At 53.4% G+C, this 18,043-nt stretch overlaps 7 protein-coding genes across 7 annotated transcripts; 4 read left to right on the top strand and 3 right to left on the bottom strand.

Annotated features, from left to right (window-relative positions):
- Nucleotides 1-1,667: 1,667 nt before the first annotated feature.
- On the bottom strand, nt 1,668-3,219 carry KGD2 (2-oxoglutarate dehydrogenase complex E2 component; the record flags this gene model as incomplete). Its single annotated transcript, XM_051443828.1, has 4 exons — nt 1,668-2,357; nt 2,408-2,838; nt 2,888-3,018; nt 3,071-3,219. 4 exons carry the CDS (start codon nt 3,217-3,219, stop codon nt 1,668-1,670), a joined length of 1,401 nt encoding a protein of 466 aa, XP_051305323.1.
- Nucleotides 3,220-3,519: 300 nt separating this feature from the next.
- J4E86_003271 (uncharacterized protein) lies at nt 3,520-4,047 on the top strand (the record flags this gene model as incomplete). Its single annotated transcript, XM_051443827.1, has 4 exons — nt 3,520-3,542; nt 3,600-3,732; nt 3,820-3,898; nt 3,968-4,047. The coding sequence occupies 4 exons, from the start codon at nt 3,520-3,522 to the stop codon at nt 4,045-4,047; spliced, it is 315 nt and encodes a 104-aa protein (XP_051305322.1).
- A 228-nt stretch (nt 4,048-4,275) lies between these two features.
- Nucleotides 4,276-6,342, bottom strand: J4E86_003270 (uncharacterized protein; the record flags this gene model as incomplete). The annotated part of the gene is made up of 2 exons (XM_051443826.1): nt 4,276-5,640; nt 5,746-6,342. The coding sequence occupies 2 exons, from the start codon at nt 6,340-6,342 to the stop codon at nt 4,276-4,278; spliced, it is 1,962 nt and encodes a 653-aa protein (XP_051305321.1).
- Nucleotides 6,343-6,551: 209 nt separating this feature from the next.
- J4E86_003269 (uncharacterized protein) lies at nt 6,552-7,882 on the top strand (the record flags this gene model as incomplete). Its single annotated transcript, XM_051443825.1, has 2 exons — nt 6,552-7,389; nt 7,437-7,882. 2 exons carry the CDS (start codon nt 6,552-6,554, stop codon nt 7,880-7,882), a joined length of 1,284 nt encoding a protein of 427 aa, XP_051305320.1.
- Nucleotides 7,883-8,207: 325 nt separating this feature from the next.
- J4E86_003268 (uncharacterized protein) lies at nt 8,208-10,018 on the bottom strand (the record flags this gene model as incomplete). Its single annotated transcript, XM_051443824.1, has 2 exons — nt 8,208-9,367; nt 9,433-10,018. 2 exons carry the CDS (start codon nt 10,016-10,018, stop codon nt 8,208-8,210), a joined length of 1,746 nt encoding a protein of 581 aa, XP_051305319.1.
- A 1,062-nt stretch (nt 10,019-11,080) lies between these two features.
- Nucleotides 11,081-12,328, top strand: J4E86_003267 (uncharacterized protein; the record flags this gene model as incomplete). The annotated part of the gene is made up of 1 exon (XM_051443823.1): nt 11,081-12,328. The coding sequence occupies one exon, from the start codon at nt 11,081-11,083 to the stop codon at nt 12,326-12,328; it is 1,248 nt and encodes a 415-aa protein (XP_051305318.1).
- Nucleotides 12,329-12,833: 505 nt separating this feature from the next.
- Nucleotides 12,834-17,615, top strand: J4E86_003266 (uncharacterized protein; the record flags this gene model as incomplete). Its single annotated transcript, XM_051443822.1, has 2 exons — nt 12,834-16,286; nt 16,338-17,615. 2 exons carry the CDS (start codon nt 12,834-12,836, stop codon nt 17,613-17,615), a joined length of 4,731 nt encoding a protein of 1,576 aa, XP_051305317.1.
- Nucleotides 17,616-18,043: the final 428 nt, after the last annotated feature.

Genomic DNA, 18,043 nt, shown 5'->3' with positions numbered 1-18,043 from the left:
GCATTTGAGTTTCTTCTTCACGGCGTGGTTACTTCATGGGTCTTTTTCATCTGCAATGATAATGGGAGTCGGTCTGGGTTTGGGTTCTCGGCTTTTTACGGGATTTATACCAGAGCTGTATATTAGCTGGTTGTATTGACGACCGCGAGCTCATGAGCTGAATCGAGCATATCACTTCATCTACCGTCTTCTGCCGTGAATTCCATCTTGCTAACGTGCAGCTTTGCATACGCGCTATTTGGACTTTGCCATGCGCGCCGTGTAACCTTATCCACCAGCTAGCTACACCGCCACTTCTCGCGCTTGTTCGTCTGAGTAACGCGCAGACTCCACTTCGCCTACACGTGCGATAACGTTGCGTCGACTGCATTCGACCATCGCGCATTCTCGACCATGCTGTCTTGACAAGCATTTCGCGTTCGAACCGGCACAATTGTGGTTCTGGGGATTCAGCGACAACAACGAGCGAATTGGGCAATAGATGGCATATATGTGCATGGTAGAGATGGTGATATTTGCTGCGTTGAGCGGATCCCATGTGGTAGTCGACGGAGCTGTGTGACGTAACCCGGGGTACGATGTACCACCTACCGTGGACACATTGCGCTTGGACAACAGTCAATTAGCACTTCTGTGTAGTTTGGCTGTATCTTTGGAAAATTATGGTGCAAACGTTGCGTAGGTGGCTGTAGTGTTCTTGGTGTACACAGTGAATGCGTGTGTCTACAGGTGCACCGTCTCGGATAACATGACTTGATATGTTCTCCTTCTTCGACTCAAGACTCTTATTATCTGTACTATCTGCTATACCTAGTTCTCTAGGTCCAAGGTGTTCGTGTCGCATGATGTGTGTTGGTGGATGTCTTCCTATGGTCATGTACGCATCGGCATTGTTGACGGCGTGCCGAACATAAAAGGCATACTACGTATTTCATGCCATGGAATGTATTTTATACATCACCCGCAGCTGATGGCATGAAGGATTGATGCTGGTAGTCTCGATTATTTCTTTTCCCTGTATGCTGTTTGTTCGGAATAAGTCGAAAGGTCAAGATTGAACTTGTGGATTTAAGCACCAACAGCAACTTGTTCAAAAAATCATCACATTCCACCACTACAATCAAATGTTCCGAAACAGCATACATCGACTATAGCGACCCTATGTTTTATTTTGAAACTAAGTGTAGGTTCAATTTCCAGCGTGGTGGTGTACATTTACAACAACAGCCTTTACGGCGTGTGAACCACAGACGCGACCACGGCGCTTTCACATACTAGACGCGTATACGCGCGTTTTTGTACATGCAAATAACTTCAAAAATCCGACCAGAGGCTATAGAGACGACGGTATCTATTACATTCGTCATAAAGACATGGACGTCGACGCGTCATGTCCCGTCTGGCCTGCGCAAAGACGCGACATTAACATGGGAACACTTCTACGCACGATATCACTCAAGCACCACTCAACCTGCACCAAATCACTCATGCACACAGCTGAAGACTTATCAAACACATTTATGCAATACGAATGATTCAATGCATGCCAAAATATCTCGTTGATCCAATCAACCACACCTTTCTCTGCCCCGCTACTGGTTCCCGCGCTTTCGCGGAAAAACCTCCCATCCTACATATACACAAAGACACGATTACAGCATCAACGCTTACAAGAGCATCTTCCTGGGGTCCTCAATGTACTCCTTGACCTTGACGAGGAAAGTGACAGCTTCCCTTCCGTCGAGCAGTCGGTGGTCGTATGTGAGCGCAAGGTACATCATCGGCCTGATCTCGACCTTTCCGTTGATAGCGACCGGCTTCTCCTTGATGGCGTGCAGACCGAGAACGGCGGTCTGGGGGAGGTTGATAATGGGAGTTCCCATCAGACTGCCAAAGACACCGCCGTTGGAGATGGTGAAGGTGCCACCAGCCATGTCCTCAATGGTGAGCTTGTTGTCGCGCGCCTTCTTGCCGAGGTCGGCAATGGCCTTCTCGATGCCGACCATGTCCAAGCTCTCAGCGTTTCGGACGACGGGGGTGACGAGACCCTTCTCGGTAGCGACGGCAACGGAGATGTCGACGTAGTCGCGGTAGACGATGGTGTCGCCGCCGTCAGGGCCCTCAATGGAGGCGTTGACAGCGGGTACGTCGCGTGCGGCGAGAATGCAGGCGCGCGAGAAGGCGGACATGAAACCGAGCTTGACGCCCTTGTTCTTGAGGATCTCGTCCTTGTAGAGCTTGCGGAACTCCATGATGGAGGACATGTCGACTTCGTTGAAGGTGGTCAGGGAGGCGGCGGTGTTCTGCGACTGCTTCAAGCGCTCGGCGATGCGGAGGCGCATGCGGTTCATCTTGACCTGCAAGGCTGTTAGTACACAATATTTGAGCATACAGTAAGGTTACATACGCGGCGCTCCTCACGGCTGCCAGGTGTAGCCGGCTTGGTCTCCTCGGGCTTGGAATCCTTCTTGGGAGGTGCAGGCTTGGATTCTTGCTTGGGCGGCTGAGGCTTCTCTTCCTGCTTGGGAGGCTCTGGTTTCGACTCCTCCTTTGGCACTTCTGGCTGAGACTGCTCTTGCTGGCCCTCGGGTTGCGACGAAGTCTCCTGGTCCTTGGACGCAGGCTCCTTGGGCTGCTCACTGGCCTCCTCCTTCTTTCCGCCAGCTGGAGCACCGCCGGCCTCAAGCTTTACGATGTCCTGTCCGACGGTGACGGTGTCCTCCTCGTTGACGAGGAACTCCTTAATAGTACCAGCCTCGGGCGCATTGACGGCGACGTCGATTTTGTCGGTCTCGATAGTCGCGATTTCTTCATCCTGCTCAACGTAGTCGCCAACCTCTGCATATTGTAAGCTGCTGGCATAACTAATTGGAGATGGTGAACGCACGTTTTGACCACTGCTTCAGGGTTCCCTCTGTGATCGACTCAGCCATCTCGGGCACCTTGACGATGGTGTCGGCATAGCTTCTTGTCTGCTCGAGGGTCCATAGGCGTTGTGAAGAGAGCTGTCCAGGCCGTCTATGAACAGTTAGTGTCGGGCATTTTTATTAGATGTAGACATTCGCAGTACCTTGAAGCTTGGGCGAGGAGACCAGAGGAGTTCGCCTTGGAGATGGCGGAATAGCTGCGCGCGGCTGGGATGGCTCGTGGGCTTGCGCGCAAAGCTCGCACAGAGCGCATAGCCGCTGGTAGACGGCGGAGACACTGCTGGCTGGACATGATGGGCGGCCAGGCGAAGACTGGGAAAAAGGAAATTAAGATGCGAGTGAGAGCGATGGGCGACTTCGAGCGAACGAAGGTTTGTGTATGAGTCCCCTTGCGGCAGTTGTATGGTACTGAAGCAGACACGGCACCACACTTCTGACGTCTCGGAAGCCACCCTCCGTCACAGGCACAAATGCCAAGCCCGCAACCTCACGCTGCCCTCACCAAGCCATCTGCGACGACACCGAGGCATTGCGGCCACGACCCACGTTTCTCCCTTCCGCAACAACTCCCACTGGAAGGGCCATCACCGTCATGAGCTCCAAGATACACGTCCTGTACGCCAAACCCCCGCAGGCGTCGCCCTTTACGCGCAGAAACTAACCCAGCCGCAGACGCCTCTACAGGCGGTCCCTCAAGCTCGCCCTCGACTGGAGCGTCCACCGATACCTCTGGCGCGGACAGGCCCTGTACATCCGCGAACTCTTCGAGGCCAAGCGCAATGTTACCGAGCCGCGACAGATGAGGGTGCGTCTCCTATTCCACCACCGCGATTACATCGACACTCCACATATATTACAGCTACGCAGAGGACTCTGCTGATGAGTCGCATAGGAACTGATCAAGGAGACGGAAAACCTGCTCGAGAAGTGGAAGCACCCAGACCCTTACCGCCCACCCACGGCTCCTGGAGGTTCGTTGCTAATGCCCGGATACATTTCCGCACCGGCCGCGGATATGAATGTACTGACGGGTGTTGTAGGATCAAAGTACGAGCGCAACCTGCCTTGCCCAATCATCGATCGTGAGTTTACCATCAACCATTTTCACTCCATCTGCTGACGGCACACAGCTCCACCGAAGATGATTTTGTAGTCGGGGACATTGGAACAAGCATGGTATCACGTGTACATATAACAGCTATAGTGCGATTCAACAGTAGTTCGCAACAAGAAGCCAAAACCTCCATTTTGTTTGTTCAATGAGAGGCTGCTGTGAAGGTCTCGAAGCACCAACCCCATGATTGCATTCCGTCTTGGAGCGCTAATGAACAATATCTCCAGCGTGAGGTCACGTCTGGAACTTCCTCACCCTCCGTACAGTGCTGAGGTATCCCATACCATCTACAAGGTCATCCTTCTCGACCCAAACGGGTAGATTACCAACACCTGTCGTCGCTTTCCTCGCTTCTTCCTGCGCATATGCGTCCTCCAAGTAGGCCCATTCCGGCACGTCGCAGCATCCGCCTACAAAGATAGTCCTCTCTGGTGACAAATTGTATAGCAGCGACTCGTGCGTCTTTGGTACCAGCACTTCTACAATCTTCTTCGCCGGATTGAAGCCCCGAATCATCGCCGTGCAGACCAGTCTCGTCGTTCGAGGATCCAGCGGCTCTACCATTCCTGTGCGCGTGGACTCGGGGAGATATGGAATACCAAATCTCAGGGTCCGTGGAAGCGAGCCTGGGACTGCAGCAGATGTGGATTGGATAATGTGCACGATAGATCCGTTCAGTGCATGTAGCATTGAAGATGGCTCTACTGGTTCAGAGTACATCGCGAAAGCCACTAGATCCTGTGCTCGCTCGGGCGTTTCTTCGTAGCAGAATTCCCATGGTACTAGACTTGAAAGCGTCTCTGGCGCCCAACTGAGTATTTGGGTCTGGCTTGAGCTTGTACTGCTAGATTTGAGATGGAAGTAGGATTGCATCTGCATAGCTCTTAACTCATTATCCGACCTTACAGGTATCGTCTGGGCCTGTTGCGCGGTGATCTCATGGAATGTGCCGTGAAATTGCGACGTTGATGTCTGAAGCAGATGCAGCTTTGCCGCTGTTTCGGTGTCGATGGCCCGCGTATCTCCGAGATGTACGACATTGTGTGGTTTAATTCTCACCAACAGCTTTGTTAAGAGGTCGAAATGTGAAGAGTAGAGGAAGTCGGGTATGTCGACGACTAGGGGGAGAGATGAATCTCGCGAGGAAAGGCTTCTGTATGCCAGGAAGAGATCCTCAACGCAAGACTGATAGTAGTCTGCGTAGTTGGCGAAATTTGCTGGAATTGGGTGTGCGCGGATAACCTCGTTCCTCGTCGCTTCTTTTGGTCCTGGTACAACAGAGGGGTGTGTGAAACTTGGGCCCAGGTTCAGATCTCTCACTATGGTAAGAGAGACTTGACCTGCGGGGACATGCTCTTGTTTTTGCGGGTCGAGATCCATCCAGCATACAGCTGGCACAGAGGGAGCGGTCTTGCCTAGACCTGTAAGGGAGCGATTCACGAGCCGCCGAGCAAATGTTGATTTTCCTGAGCTAGGTGATCCAGTCACCACGGTGGTAGATGCATTACTAGCACAGTCCTCGATTGCGCGGAGCCAGTCTTCGGGTGTTACTTCAGGACGTAATGGCCGAGAAAATGTATCCGCGTCCGAGTTGGTTACCTAGCAGAGACGTTAGATGGCCGTCATGTCTCGAGATCTCAACCTTTCTCACGCATGTACCGTCGCGATCAATGCTAGATAGATGTATAAGGATGTGGGACTTACAACTCGGAACGAACGATCTGTTGAATCGCTCCAGATACCGTCAAAGAGTGGACTGACGTTTGCGAGGGGGGCAGATATCTTGCAAGTTTTGAACCTGATGTGATTCGTACCATCTAGTCCGCGAATCTTAGACATAGGGTGCGTGGCCGGCACGCACGCTCGATGAACCTGGTTCTTCTGCCCATCACGACTGACTGTTCCAATGTTGGCACCATTGATGTTGACGGCGCCTCGTAGAACTGTCAAATCAAAAGTGCCTATCAGTGTTATAGTCGCGTGTTTGTTCAGGTTGATGGTAAGTTCGGTGTCGGTATCTGAGAGGATGTTTTGGGGTTCGTTGCGCCAGTTGCAAAGCTTGACATTTCGATGTACGGGCGCATAGGTCTCCTCTGCATCTGAACCTTCGTGCTCGGGTTTTGCAGCATCAAGCAACGGGCTCGTTGGCACAGGAATCTGCTCCAGCGCAACTTGAGGTGTATTCACAACTTGGGCGGCAGCTTCCGCTTTTAGTCGAGCAGCCGCAATCGCAGTGAGTGGCTTTCCGCTGGGCGCACCAGTAGCAGCCGCATCTTCCCCTCTCTTCCGTTTCCCTGACATACTGACTTTGGATGTTGACATTAGTGTTCTGCATGTGCCCATCATTTCAAAGATCAAACCAACGATTTTTGGCGCGCCAAGTCCTAATCGGGACTAGTCGCGATGCGGCTCTTCTCCGCCCAGTGCCCGAGCGCGACAGTTCGCGGCGCAAAAAAGTTCCTTACGAACCTCAACTTTCTGGTCGCAAAGAGCATGGCTCCACCCACACTATGAGTGCCATACAGAAAACCAAGGTGCCGCTCCCGGGCTCCAAACCCAAGTCAAAACCTCAGAACACCCCGTCGAAAGCGCAATTAAGCCAGGAATTTATCGACAGCGACGATGATTCTCCCAGTGAGACCGCCGCGCAGTCCAAGAAGCCCGAGAAGCCGAAAGCCACCATTGGCATTCACGTGAACGGCGTACCCAAAGCGAAGTCCAAGCCTAGCAAGAAAGACGTACCTGCCCCCAAATCAGCCTCGAAGTCGAAGGTTACGCCTAAGAAGCCTGCGCCCAAGCAAATCGCGACACAGGAGGACGCCGAAGAATTGTCAAGCTCAGAGATAAGCGGCGACGACGCGCCGACTAGGGACATACAGACGAAGCTCCCAGGTAACACGCAGAGCAAGAAAGCTTCGAGCGACAGCGACGACACCAGCAGCGGAGACAGCTCTAGCGACGACTCGGACACAGGCAACGCCCCGCAACCGACCCGCAAGTCGACCCAAACACAGCCGGCACCGCCAGTGCAACCACAATCGCATGCCGTTGATTTCCGACCGACCCAGGCTTACGCACCACCCAAAGGATTTGCTCCGGTCCCAGTCAACGACAGGACTATCTCCAAGTCGACGGGCTTGTTCGATAATCTAGAAGGAAAGCAGATATGGCACATCACTGCCCCCGCAGGTGTCTCGCTGAAGGACTTGAGCGAGCTCGCCATGGACAAAGCTATGAAAGGGGATGCCGTACTGAGCTACAAGGGTACAGACTACGGTTTCTCTCAGACCGAGAGTGAAGATGGCACCCGGGAGGTTCTATTACCACGGAACAATGGCATGAGACCAGGTTCGTTCATCAACTACTACTTCTACCGACTATGCTGACCGGGCTAGCCCCTACGCGGATATCTCAGACTTTACGCCTACGATCGGTTGTACGACTCCCCCACCTTACCACAAAGCAAGCAGACCAAAACACGGGCTCAGAGGCGGCCGCCTCCATAACACGATCGACCATTCGTGCACCACGACCACAAGTCACAGGACTGAAGATGCGCTTCCTTCCCACCGGCTTCAGTGGTAACGACGCTGGGACTATCGGTGATTCCGACGACGAGACTGAGGTACCACAGGCGATTGCTGGGCTTGCGATGCCGAACGGACTTAATTTACCCTCCAAAAAGCCGAAGAGGAAACACGCTGATGTCAATGGTGTTGATGCACCTGAAGTGCCGGCGAAGAAGACCAAAAAGCAACGGGATCCCGAGGAGATCAAGAGGAAAGAGGAAAAGAAAGCAAGGAAAGAGAAGAAGCGTGCAAAGGAAGCGGCTACTGCCTGAGAAAGGCTGCAGGGCATTTGCTCACACAGCGTTCTTATACTAAAAACCATACTCGGTCAGAGCGATCGATATCTTGGCTACCTCCACGAAGTGGTCTACATACTACTGAGCGTACATATGAAGCGGATTGGATTTGACGAGAAGCCGTCACATTGAGGATTGTTATTAGCGTTTAGCACGAGTTCATCATAGCATCAGTACCGTCCGGCATGGGGAGGACAGTACTCAATCAGTCAATAAGAGCACGGGTCCATGTCCCAATCAACACTGTCGCTGTCGTTGTCTCGAACTAGTTGGCTTGTGGAATTGTTGCTACGTCTAATATCTAAGCAACAGCCTCAACAAACTTAGCGAAATCCAATGTGCCCAGCCCAGTCGCCGCATCCCATCCCACAGCCGTCTCCCACCCAGGCTCCGCAGTGCGGTTAACAATACAACTACCCGACTGACCCTCGGTCACATCCACAAACACATGCCGCAGCTCATCCGAGTAAAGCAAGGGGTTCAAGAAGCCCAGCGCGGGCTTCCCAGCCCGCATCCTCTTGTCGTTTGCAAGCGCAATCATAGCCGCAATCACAGGCGTACTCGCACTCGTCCCTTTCTGCTTGATACCACTCTCGTCCATCACGAATCGCGTTCCAATAGCCGAGAGATCGGGCGTACCACGTCCACCAGGCGCATACCATCCATCATGCGACCCGTTTAGTTGCGCGATATACTTCTTCGCGTCCGCGTCCTGCCACGCAGGGCGGTCAAAGTAATCGCTGAACCCGCCTGCGCTGAACCACTCTGCGCTAAGCGGGGAGTAGGCAGCCGTTGCGCCGACACTGGTGACGTACGGACAGTCGACGGGGAACGTAGGGCGGAACCTGTTGTTCTTACACTCTGAAGATCCGGTGCCGGCAGAGCCGCCGTCGCCGCTGGCTACGAGGACGGATGTACCCCGCGCTCCGAGCTGCATGAAGAGGTCGCATGCGCGCTTGGCGTAGGCGCGTGGGATCCATGCTTCGTCGTCAGTGTAGGAGATTGAGAGCACAGTAGGTAGTTCTTCGTGTTCGAGCAGTGCTTCCAGGAACTCGATCCATGGCTCGTTGGGGCTGGTATCGAGGGGCACTTCGGTGCCGTTTTCGTCGAGATACGGGCCTCTGCCGCCCGTGGAGAAGTAGGTTACGTTCATGGGCTGGACGAAGGGCATGCTGTATTGGATGTCGAGCTGGGCTTCCCCGCCATAGCCGAGCTTGGTATCGTTGCCGTTCTGGATCGAGGCGACGGTGAAGTTGTAGAGAGGGTTGTAGCCGGTGGTGTTGCGGTAGGGGCTGAAGTTTTCCAGGAAGGAGTGTAGGAGGGGCTCGTTAGGGTATTCTTCCAGGAAGCCGGCGATGCCCAAAGTCACGGGGGAGTCGGAGTCGGGGATCTGGTAGTTGATGTTGTACATGGACATGATGCAGTCGGGCGTTGTGTCTCCACCGGGGCAGGTTTGCGATGCTAGGAGGAATGGTCAGTTGGGGTTGCCCGGTTTGTTGGGTGAGGGTAGCGCAGTTGTTACGTACATGAATCCTGTCTCTTCTCGGAATGTGATTCTAATGATGGCAGTGCTTTCTTCGAAGGCTTGCGGATGAATTGGGTGACGGGGTAGACAAAGTCAACGTAGTCTGCTACCGCACTGGGGAGGCTGTACTTTGTCGCGCGTAGAACAGGACTATCATCGTTGTATTGGTAGCGACCGAAATCAGCGTCGATGAGTTGGCTCGCTGCGTCAACGGTAGTGTTGATTCGTAGCCACGACCCTTCAACTGAGAATTGTACCCCGTTGGCATCGAGCCATGAACGCACAGCGACAAGACCGTCTTGACCTGGCTGCTGAAAGTTGCTTATTTCGTCCTGAGATAAATGTGCCCCATACTTTGCATGTGATGGGTCGCTCAATTTCTGAAGATGTGCTTCCAGCTCCGACATGCGAGGCTGCTTTAGAGCGACTGACAGCGTTAGCGGTAGAGAACCATCGGCTTCACCGACAGACTTCCAGCCGTCTGGAAGCTCTACAACAATCTCATGTGCAGCATTGTCCTTTGCTGCCGACCGAGCAAGGGCGCCCAGAAAGGTCGCACTCGAGACAAGAGTCGAGCCCAATCTCATGATGCAACCGACGATGAATTGAAATGAAAGAGAAAGAGTTGATGTTTCGGGTTTATACGAGAGTAATTCAGCAGAGCATCGCAGACTTATGAGCGCGTGAGACGAGATGAAAATTGCAACGAAAGCATAATGTAATGAATCATGGCGAGCGTCGACCCTCGACCGTCAACACCTCCAATACGGTGCCATCTGAGGACCTTCCTAGTGTGACGTATCGCAATTTTCTACGACCCCAGCAGGGATAATGTTAAGCATTGACAACAAGCATCGCGAATGACCAAGAGCGGGCGATATTGCTGCGACATGGGTGCGGATAATACTCGTATTTCGAGGTTGCGAGCACCCGGTCAGTCTCGCTGGTATTGCGGGTGCCAGATGGGATGTAGAGGTATTTGCCTAGCTCTGGTCGTATTTTTAGACAGCTAGATCTGCAAACACGATGAAATGTATACCGACGAGGTCCAAGGAGCGAAGAAAACAATGTAGAAGGTTAGAGAAAGGTTGGCTGTGTACCTGCCCAAGTGTAGCGTACTTCGTACCTAGGTAGAGCGAACGCGAATGTGGGTCGCTGTTTGACACTAGCAAATTCCCGTACCTGCACGCCGGGGTAGCTGCCGCGACTCCACTGGACGAGTAAACTACCTAGGTAACATCGCGCATGTTCCAATATTAGCACTCTTGCACCAGCTTTACTGTCGTTCACGACCTTCTTTGTGCTTCTGCGCTTGGACAAGGGGGCAGGATGGCCCTTGTAGCATCGTATCCAAGTCATGCGAATCGCTGACAGCAAGCAGCGCGGACCGAAAACTGTCGGTGCGCCCCTTTCCTGGATCTCACCGCAAGGCAATCCACTCCGCTCCCTGTATGGGACATTCGAAGGCATGAAGCGATAAGATTTTTCTGCGGCTAGCCGTCGTATTTGGCGGGATCAGTCGGCATGAAGCGACGGATACGGCCAGATTAGTCTGGCATCAAGCTTGACTTAAGACCTCTTCGCTATCTCTAAAGTCAGATCAATCGTCACCGACCTCACCGACGCTCTTCTTCTCTCTGCTCGTCAAAATGGTTCGATACGCCCTCACAGTCTCCGCGCTCGCCAGCAGTGTCCTGGGTGCTGTGCCTACGGTCAACATACCACTGAACTTCGCGCACGGCGGCGCCCAGAAGATCTCAACGGAGCTCGTCGATCCCTCGACCAACCACACCATCGAAATCGTCGTCGACCAAGGTTCCGAGAACTTCTGGGTGTTCGGCCCCGACAGCATCAGGAACTGGGGATGCACTCGTCTCGGCTGTGCAGGCCCTTGCAACGAGACGGTGCAGCCTTTTTACGACTACCCAAACAGCCCGTCGGCGTCTAAACCAGTACCCTTCCGATCCTCCTACTCGTATGGAGGAAACAGCAAGTTTATCACTGGAGATGTGGCGGTGAACGATACCTTCCAATTCGTTTCCGATGCCGGCCTTTCGTCGACCGTAAACACGGAAGTCGCGATTTCAAGCTACATGACATCGCGCCTCGGCGACAGCAGCGGAAAGTGTACCCCGACGTCTTCGTTTGACGACGGCATCTTGGGTATCTCACCATACTACCGCAAGCCGACCTGGAACACGACGGGCCCGCACGTGCGCCAAAACCTACTCGAGGCTGGCGCCATCTCCGCGCCCGTACAGAGTCTGTGGTTCGACGAGGCGCCTGAAGGAATCGAAGATACGTTCACCGGCCACGTCGTCTTCGGCGGCGTCGACCACTCCAAATACACGGGCGACCTCGTCAAGGTCCCTATGGTTGAGGCTCCGTTCGGTGGTGTGACACTTGGCTACTACGTTAACCCGCCTGTCGTCTCAGTCAATGGAACAGCGTTCGAGAACTCGGACATCATCTCTCCCACCTGCCTCGTCGACTCCGGCACCACACTCGATTACCTACCCGTCAGCTACAGTCAAAATGACCAGTTCGCTGCTGCTGCTGGTCTCGTTGTCGACGAGTATGGTGTCATTGGCTGGAACGGTACATGCGAATCTATCCCCAAGGACACTACTATTGATCTAGAGTTCACTGGTGTCGAGGGCAAGAAGGTCACCGTCAAGATTCCGCTGCGCACTTATGCTCGCTCGGGTGTCAACCCGTCTACAGGCATCTGCTCGCTTGCGTTCTCCACTGGTGATTGTCTGTTTGGTGCGCCGTTTGCTACTGCTGCCTTCTTTGCTGCTGATGATGCGGCGGAGATGGTGGCGTTTGCGCAGGGTGGTGTGTCGAAGAAGGGAAGCAAGCCCGATCCTAACTCTATCACTTTGGATCTTGCTTAGCGGGAGTGTCGTCTATGAAGTTCAATTCTAGTATATATGAAATTAGCAATGTTAATTTAGACCTGAATGATCATGGAGGATAATTTTCCTTCGCGGTGTCGTGTGTTCTTGAGCCTCGTTGTCCCTTAGCCTCGGATGAGACAGCACTCTGAATCTTCTCCTACCAGGTGTTAGTAGTGTCACTTGAGTTTTGATGCTTTGTGTGTTTATCACATGCATTAGACGGGTGAAGTTGTAAAGGTATCGTCACTTCAGCCCGGCAGGGGATCCGGTTGGCCTAAGAACCTGGGCAGGGACCGGCCGCACGGTAGCCCAAGCTGACGAAATCGTACTAGCGCAAACAACGCGCGCTCTGTTGTCACTCAGGCGAGGGCAGGGAATCACCGCAATTGTCGTCAACTTTCACGACACTGCAGCCTCGGCAGTCGCACTATGCTGGTGAGCAGGCCTCGAAAATACACCATTGCACGCGACTTCCACGCTTATTGCGCGCGCACCCACCCCCATGGCCACCGCAGACAACGCTCCTGCCCGGAGTGCTGAGGCCTCGCAAACAGACGAAGCCGACTCCACACCCTCCACCCCCACGCTGGCACCCGCACACGAAAACCACATGGCGCACGATATCTCAGACGCCGACGACGTCAGGGCTTTCGACCAGCCCGACTCGGACCTGCCGCCGCTACCGACCGAAGAAGACGACAGCATCATACACCATGTCATCGAGGAAGAAGACGCGCACCATGGCGAAAGCGTCTTCGAGGATCGCGAAATGCAGCGCCAATTGATGGACATTGAATCGAGCTTTATTCCCGAGGCGCCTGTCCACGTCGAAGCACCTCAAGGGCAGTCCGGCGTAGACGATACCTACCTGTTCGGGGGCTCGCCAGGAAATTCCCAGCAATCGGCTCGACCCATGGACGACGATGCGGATATGCAAAGAGTCATGGACAATCTGGAGGAGCTGACAAAGCCAAAGAAGAAGCCAAAGAAGCTCGAAGTGCGTAGTGGGAACACACCGACCAAGTCGCAAGCCAGGAACAGCCACCACAGCAACTCCTCCTCCTTTTCCGAGGCTCCGACGCCTGCCGACGCTTACAAGACGCCTGCCGCCAGACGTCTGGACTTCGGAGAAGATGACTCAATGGATACGAGCACCGCAACATCAGAGGTCGCACCTTCCTCGCCCGCTGCAGAAGCCGCGCATCGAAGCCAATCACGCGCCTCGGCAGGCAGGTCTACAGAACAAGCAGCTGGAGGAGAAGGCGCGCGTTCAGCGGACCAAGCTGCTGCAGCTGCTCAGCCAAAAGAGGTGGACGTGCGACGGCCGACATCCAGTGCCTCGACAGTAAAAGCTCCCGATTTCTCACAGATCGAAGAAGGCTCTTCTCTTACGAACGAGAACGATTCTAGCGTGGATAGTTCAGCCATGCCTCCACCACTGGTTCCCGCGAGCGCGCAGAAGATCAGCAAGCGACCCAGCTACCTACAGCACCGAGGTTCGAGCCAGCGGTCATCCGTATCGTCCTTCACCAACCGTTCCGACGCGTCTGGAGATGGCGGAAGCAGTGCAAGTCTCGGCGCAGACTATGCTTTGCAGACTGGGGGTGCTATTCCTCGTTCGAGCGGACCACGAGGGATGAGCCTAGGACTGTCAAGACTTCCAAGCTTGGGTAGCATCGCCTCGTCTATGTCAGGATACAGTGATACCAACCCCTGGGAGAAGGGCCGGAGTATTAGCACGAACTCACTGTCCGCTTTTCTTCAGCCGGACAATAGTCTAGGTCGTCTGGACGAGGAGGTGCCTAACAGTGCGACTCCACCAGAAACACCACGCGCTCCCAGTGTGCAGCCCGCCCCTACCGACACCGTCATTGCTAGACATATCCAGGACATACAAGTACCAGACTCTATTGCGCGCGACTTCCGGGCTAAGCACTCGCGATCGCCAGACAAACGACACATGGCTACTCCCTTCACTCGCAGTAAACACAATCTCACACTAAAGGAGCAGAACAGCAAAATCGACAAGCTCAGCAAAGAGAACTTTGATCTTAAGCTCAAGATCCATTTCCTCGACCAAGCGCTGCAGAACCGGTCTGATGAGGGAGTCAAGGAGATGATCTCGAAGAACGTCCAACTGCAAACTGATCTCGCGACAGAGAAGAAGGAAAGCCAGTCGATGCGCAAGAAGATTCGTGATCTGGAGCGAAGGCTCAAGGCTCAGGAAGAGGGACACGCTACCGCTAGAGATGTTGGCAGTGGCTCAGAAGACGGACGAAGTGTCCAGTCATCTAGGCAAGCCGAATTGGAGGAAGAGATCGAGTTCTTGCGGGAGCGCCTAGAGTCTACGGAGATTACAGTGGACCAATGGCAACAGGAGGCTCTTCAGAAGGAAGCTGATAATCGACGCATGGCTGATTACATCAAGACCATGCGAGAGAAGAGCTCTGGTGAAGACTCTGCTGGTGTTGACGAGGCTATCAACATGTGGAAAGAAGACTTTGAAGAGGAGCGTGCGAGGCGCGAGCAGGTGGAAACCCGCTGTCAGCAAGCAGAGACCGAGACCGAAAGGCTTCGAGAGGAGCTTGAGCGTCTGAAAGATCAGAACCAACAGATGCAACAGATGCAGCACTCGACAACGAATCATCACATGAACAAGGTCTTTAACAACTCACGGCGCATGCACCAATCCTTTGCTGCCCGTTCGAACTCTGGATCTGATGGGAATGAGAATACTGCGCCAGTCTCGCTCGGCGGCACAAGTAGTACTTTAGTGGAACATCTGCAAAGCGACAACGAGAAGCTGCAACGAGATCTCCACGCACAAGCCTCCATGCTCACTTCAAGGAATCGAGAGAATCTTCGACTGAGGGAAGAGAACGAAGGCTTGAAACTCACAATTCGCAGAGGAGATGCTGGATCGACAGCCGGTGATAGCATTCTGGAACGATCCATCTCCCGCAACCATATGAGATCCGTTTCGAGAGCAAGCGGCGGAACACGTTTGACCCAGCAAAGCGATCCCGATCGAGAAGACTTCGAAAGCAAGAATGCTGCATTGCGAGACGAGTTATCGCAGCTGAAGCTTTCATACAAGGAGCTTGATGACCAGCTTAATGGTCATCTCGATATGCTTGAGACCACCGAGAATAAGGTCAAGGAGCTGGAGAGGGAGATAGAAGCACAGACAGAAGACTTGCAGGCACTAGCAAGCGAGCGCGACGAGGCTCTGGAGCTGCTACAAGACAAGGAGCAGGAAACTGAAGAGCTTAGACAAGAAGCCCTGGATACGGTGCAAAGGTTGGAGATTGACCTCGAGCAAAAGCAAGCGGAACGTGACCGTCTTTACAACGATCTGGAAAACACCACTGAAGACTTCCACGCTCTACAACAAGAAATGAAGAATGTCAGTGAGAGTCTTTTGCAGCTCGAAGACGATCGGGATGCAAGCCTTCGCAAGATCCAGAACCTTGAATCAGAGCTTGGCGACGCCAACGAAGAACTGAACAGGCAAGACAAGCTCCTTAGTGAGGAGAGGTCGAAGAATGAACGACTTGATGTCCAGCTTGAGTCTTGTCAGGGTGAGATCGATTTCTTGAGAGAAGAGCAAGAGGGCGACAAGATCAAGATTGGCGAGCTGGAATCAGCGCTGAACCATACTCAAGTCACGTTACAAGAGGCTAGAGAACGTTCTCGGGATCTTGAGGAGCGCATGGCCGAGGAGCGGCAGCAACGCGATGCCTTGGAAACCCAGGAGAAACAAGAGGTGGAGAAGATCATCACCGAACTCAATGGTCAGTTGTCGAAGCTTAAGGAAGAGAGCAGGAAGCTACGAAAGAATCTCTCAAGTAAGGAAGTAGAGGCATCCACTTGGAAGCAACGGCATGACGAGTTGGAGCAAATGCTTCGTGAGTCACTGGGCAACCTCAACGGCACGAGGTCGAGCCTCTTCAAGGTAAGTGATGTTACTCCTGATCGTCTGAAAACATACTAACTGATCGTTCAGGATATCGCAAAGCTTCAACGAGATCTCCAAGCGACTATGCAAGAGCTCGATGTCGTCAAAACCGATCTTGCGGAGAAAGACCGTTTGTTGCGCAACCGCGATGCTCTCTTGGAGAGCACTGGCATGGAGAGCCGCCGTCTTTCAGAGCTGCTCGAGCGCGAACGTCAAGGCCGTCGACAAGACCAAACAGCATTCGAGAACGCCAAGCGTGGTCATCAATCCACTACCAGGGCGATCCAGCAGCACGAATCGAGGGTTCTGGAACTTGAAACCCTTCGTAGTCAGGATCGGCAGAGACTCCACAGCCTGGAGAAACAGTACAAGGAGCAGCTGCTAGAACGAAACAACCTGCTCTACGCTCTGTGGAATCGACTGTCCACTCTTTGCGGCGCAGAATGGTCCCGCAATAACGCTCTCATCAACGGAGAATTGACTTCCATGGAGCTCATTTCTAGGAACGTCCCGGGCTTCCACAAGAACATCATTCTTGCGGTGAGGACCGTGGAGGGTGTCATTGGTGCCTTCAAGCAAAGAATTCGCAACATAGAAAACAATCTGATCCGCGACTACCAAACTCTCGAGCATAGCCTGGACTCTCGCGCTAAGCGACTTGACCAGCTCGAGAAGCTTGTAATGGCCCAACGGCAATCGATCGGAAGACCTAGCACTGTCCGTGGCGGTATCGTCGACCTCAACACCGCGGAAGTCAACAAACTGCGTACTGAGAACAAGACCTTACGATCCGAGGTCCAGACCCTCCGCGCCATTACCGCCACGACGCAATCCGGTAACGATGTCATTGTCAGCCGCTCACCATCACGTGCTGCCTCGCCGACCTCCTCCAAACGTGCCAGTATGGCGCAAACACTATTGCGTGCTCACTCCGCTTCTGTCGTGGAGCATTTTTCGACTTCGAATTCGTCGACGCCGACGCCAGGCCATCCCTATCCCGCCGCTGGACCGCTTCAGCCAAGTGAACAGAAGTGGATACATCGACTTAAGGAACTCGAACGGCGTTTGAAAGCCGAGCGTGAAGCCCGACTTCTTGACCGAAGTGGTGCCCGTAAGAGATTAGAGCAGAAGGTAGAAGAGAATGCGGACCTCAGGGCTGCGCTTGAGAAGGAGAGGGACCGTCGAGACGAAGATGGCCCAGATGATGTCCAAAGGACTGCGTCTGCGAGTGGCAGTCGCATCGGTGGAAGTGGACGTGCCAGTGTGGTTGGCAGCGTGAGACACACTAATGGCAGTGGCAAAGAGAGAGAAGAGGAGATGTATTAGTACATTTCCTATGCGGTGGCTTTTCCCTTCTTGTACCAACCTTTTCTTCCTTTCTTGATAGATGCTTTAGCGATTTGCGTTTGACTTTCCGCTTATCTTTTCTTACGACATAACGAGTGACGAGGTTGCTTGGTCGGCGCATGTAGGCATTATGGATACACTTCACGGAGTAGTCGTTGCATACCATATATTAGAGGAGTGGGCGTATAGCATGTTTATAATTGAAGGCGTTTCCTTACAGCCCGTGGTACATGGTGTTCTTCCATGTATTTGAGTATGCCAATCACGACTAACATCTCATGGACAGTACCTCAATAGCAGAGGGACACCCGTGTAAAGCAGCCATTCAATGTCATGTGTGGGAGCAGATCAATCTGGGCATAGGTGAGTTAAATTGATCGAACGCCTTATCGACCGCGGCTCGCCGA

This window comes from Alternaria arbusti (genome assembly GCF_024043155.1).
Source record: "Alternaria arbusti strain BMP 1465 chromosome Unknown scaffold_3, whole genome shotgun sequence".
Taxonomy (NCBI): domain Eukaryota; kingdom Fungi; phylum Ascomycota; class Dothideomycetes; order Pleosporales; family Pleosporaceae; genus Alternaria; species Alternaria arbusti.
This window is presented reverse-complemented; position numbering and strand designations above follow the sequence as displayed.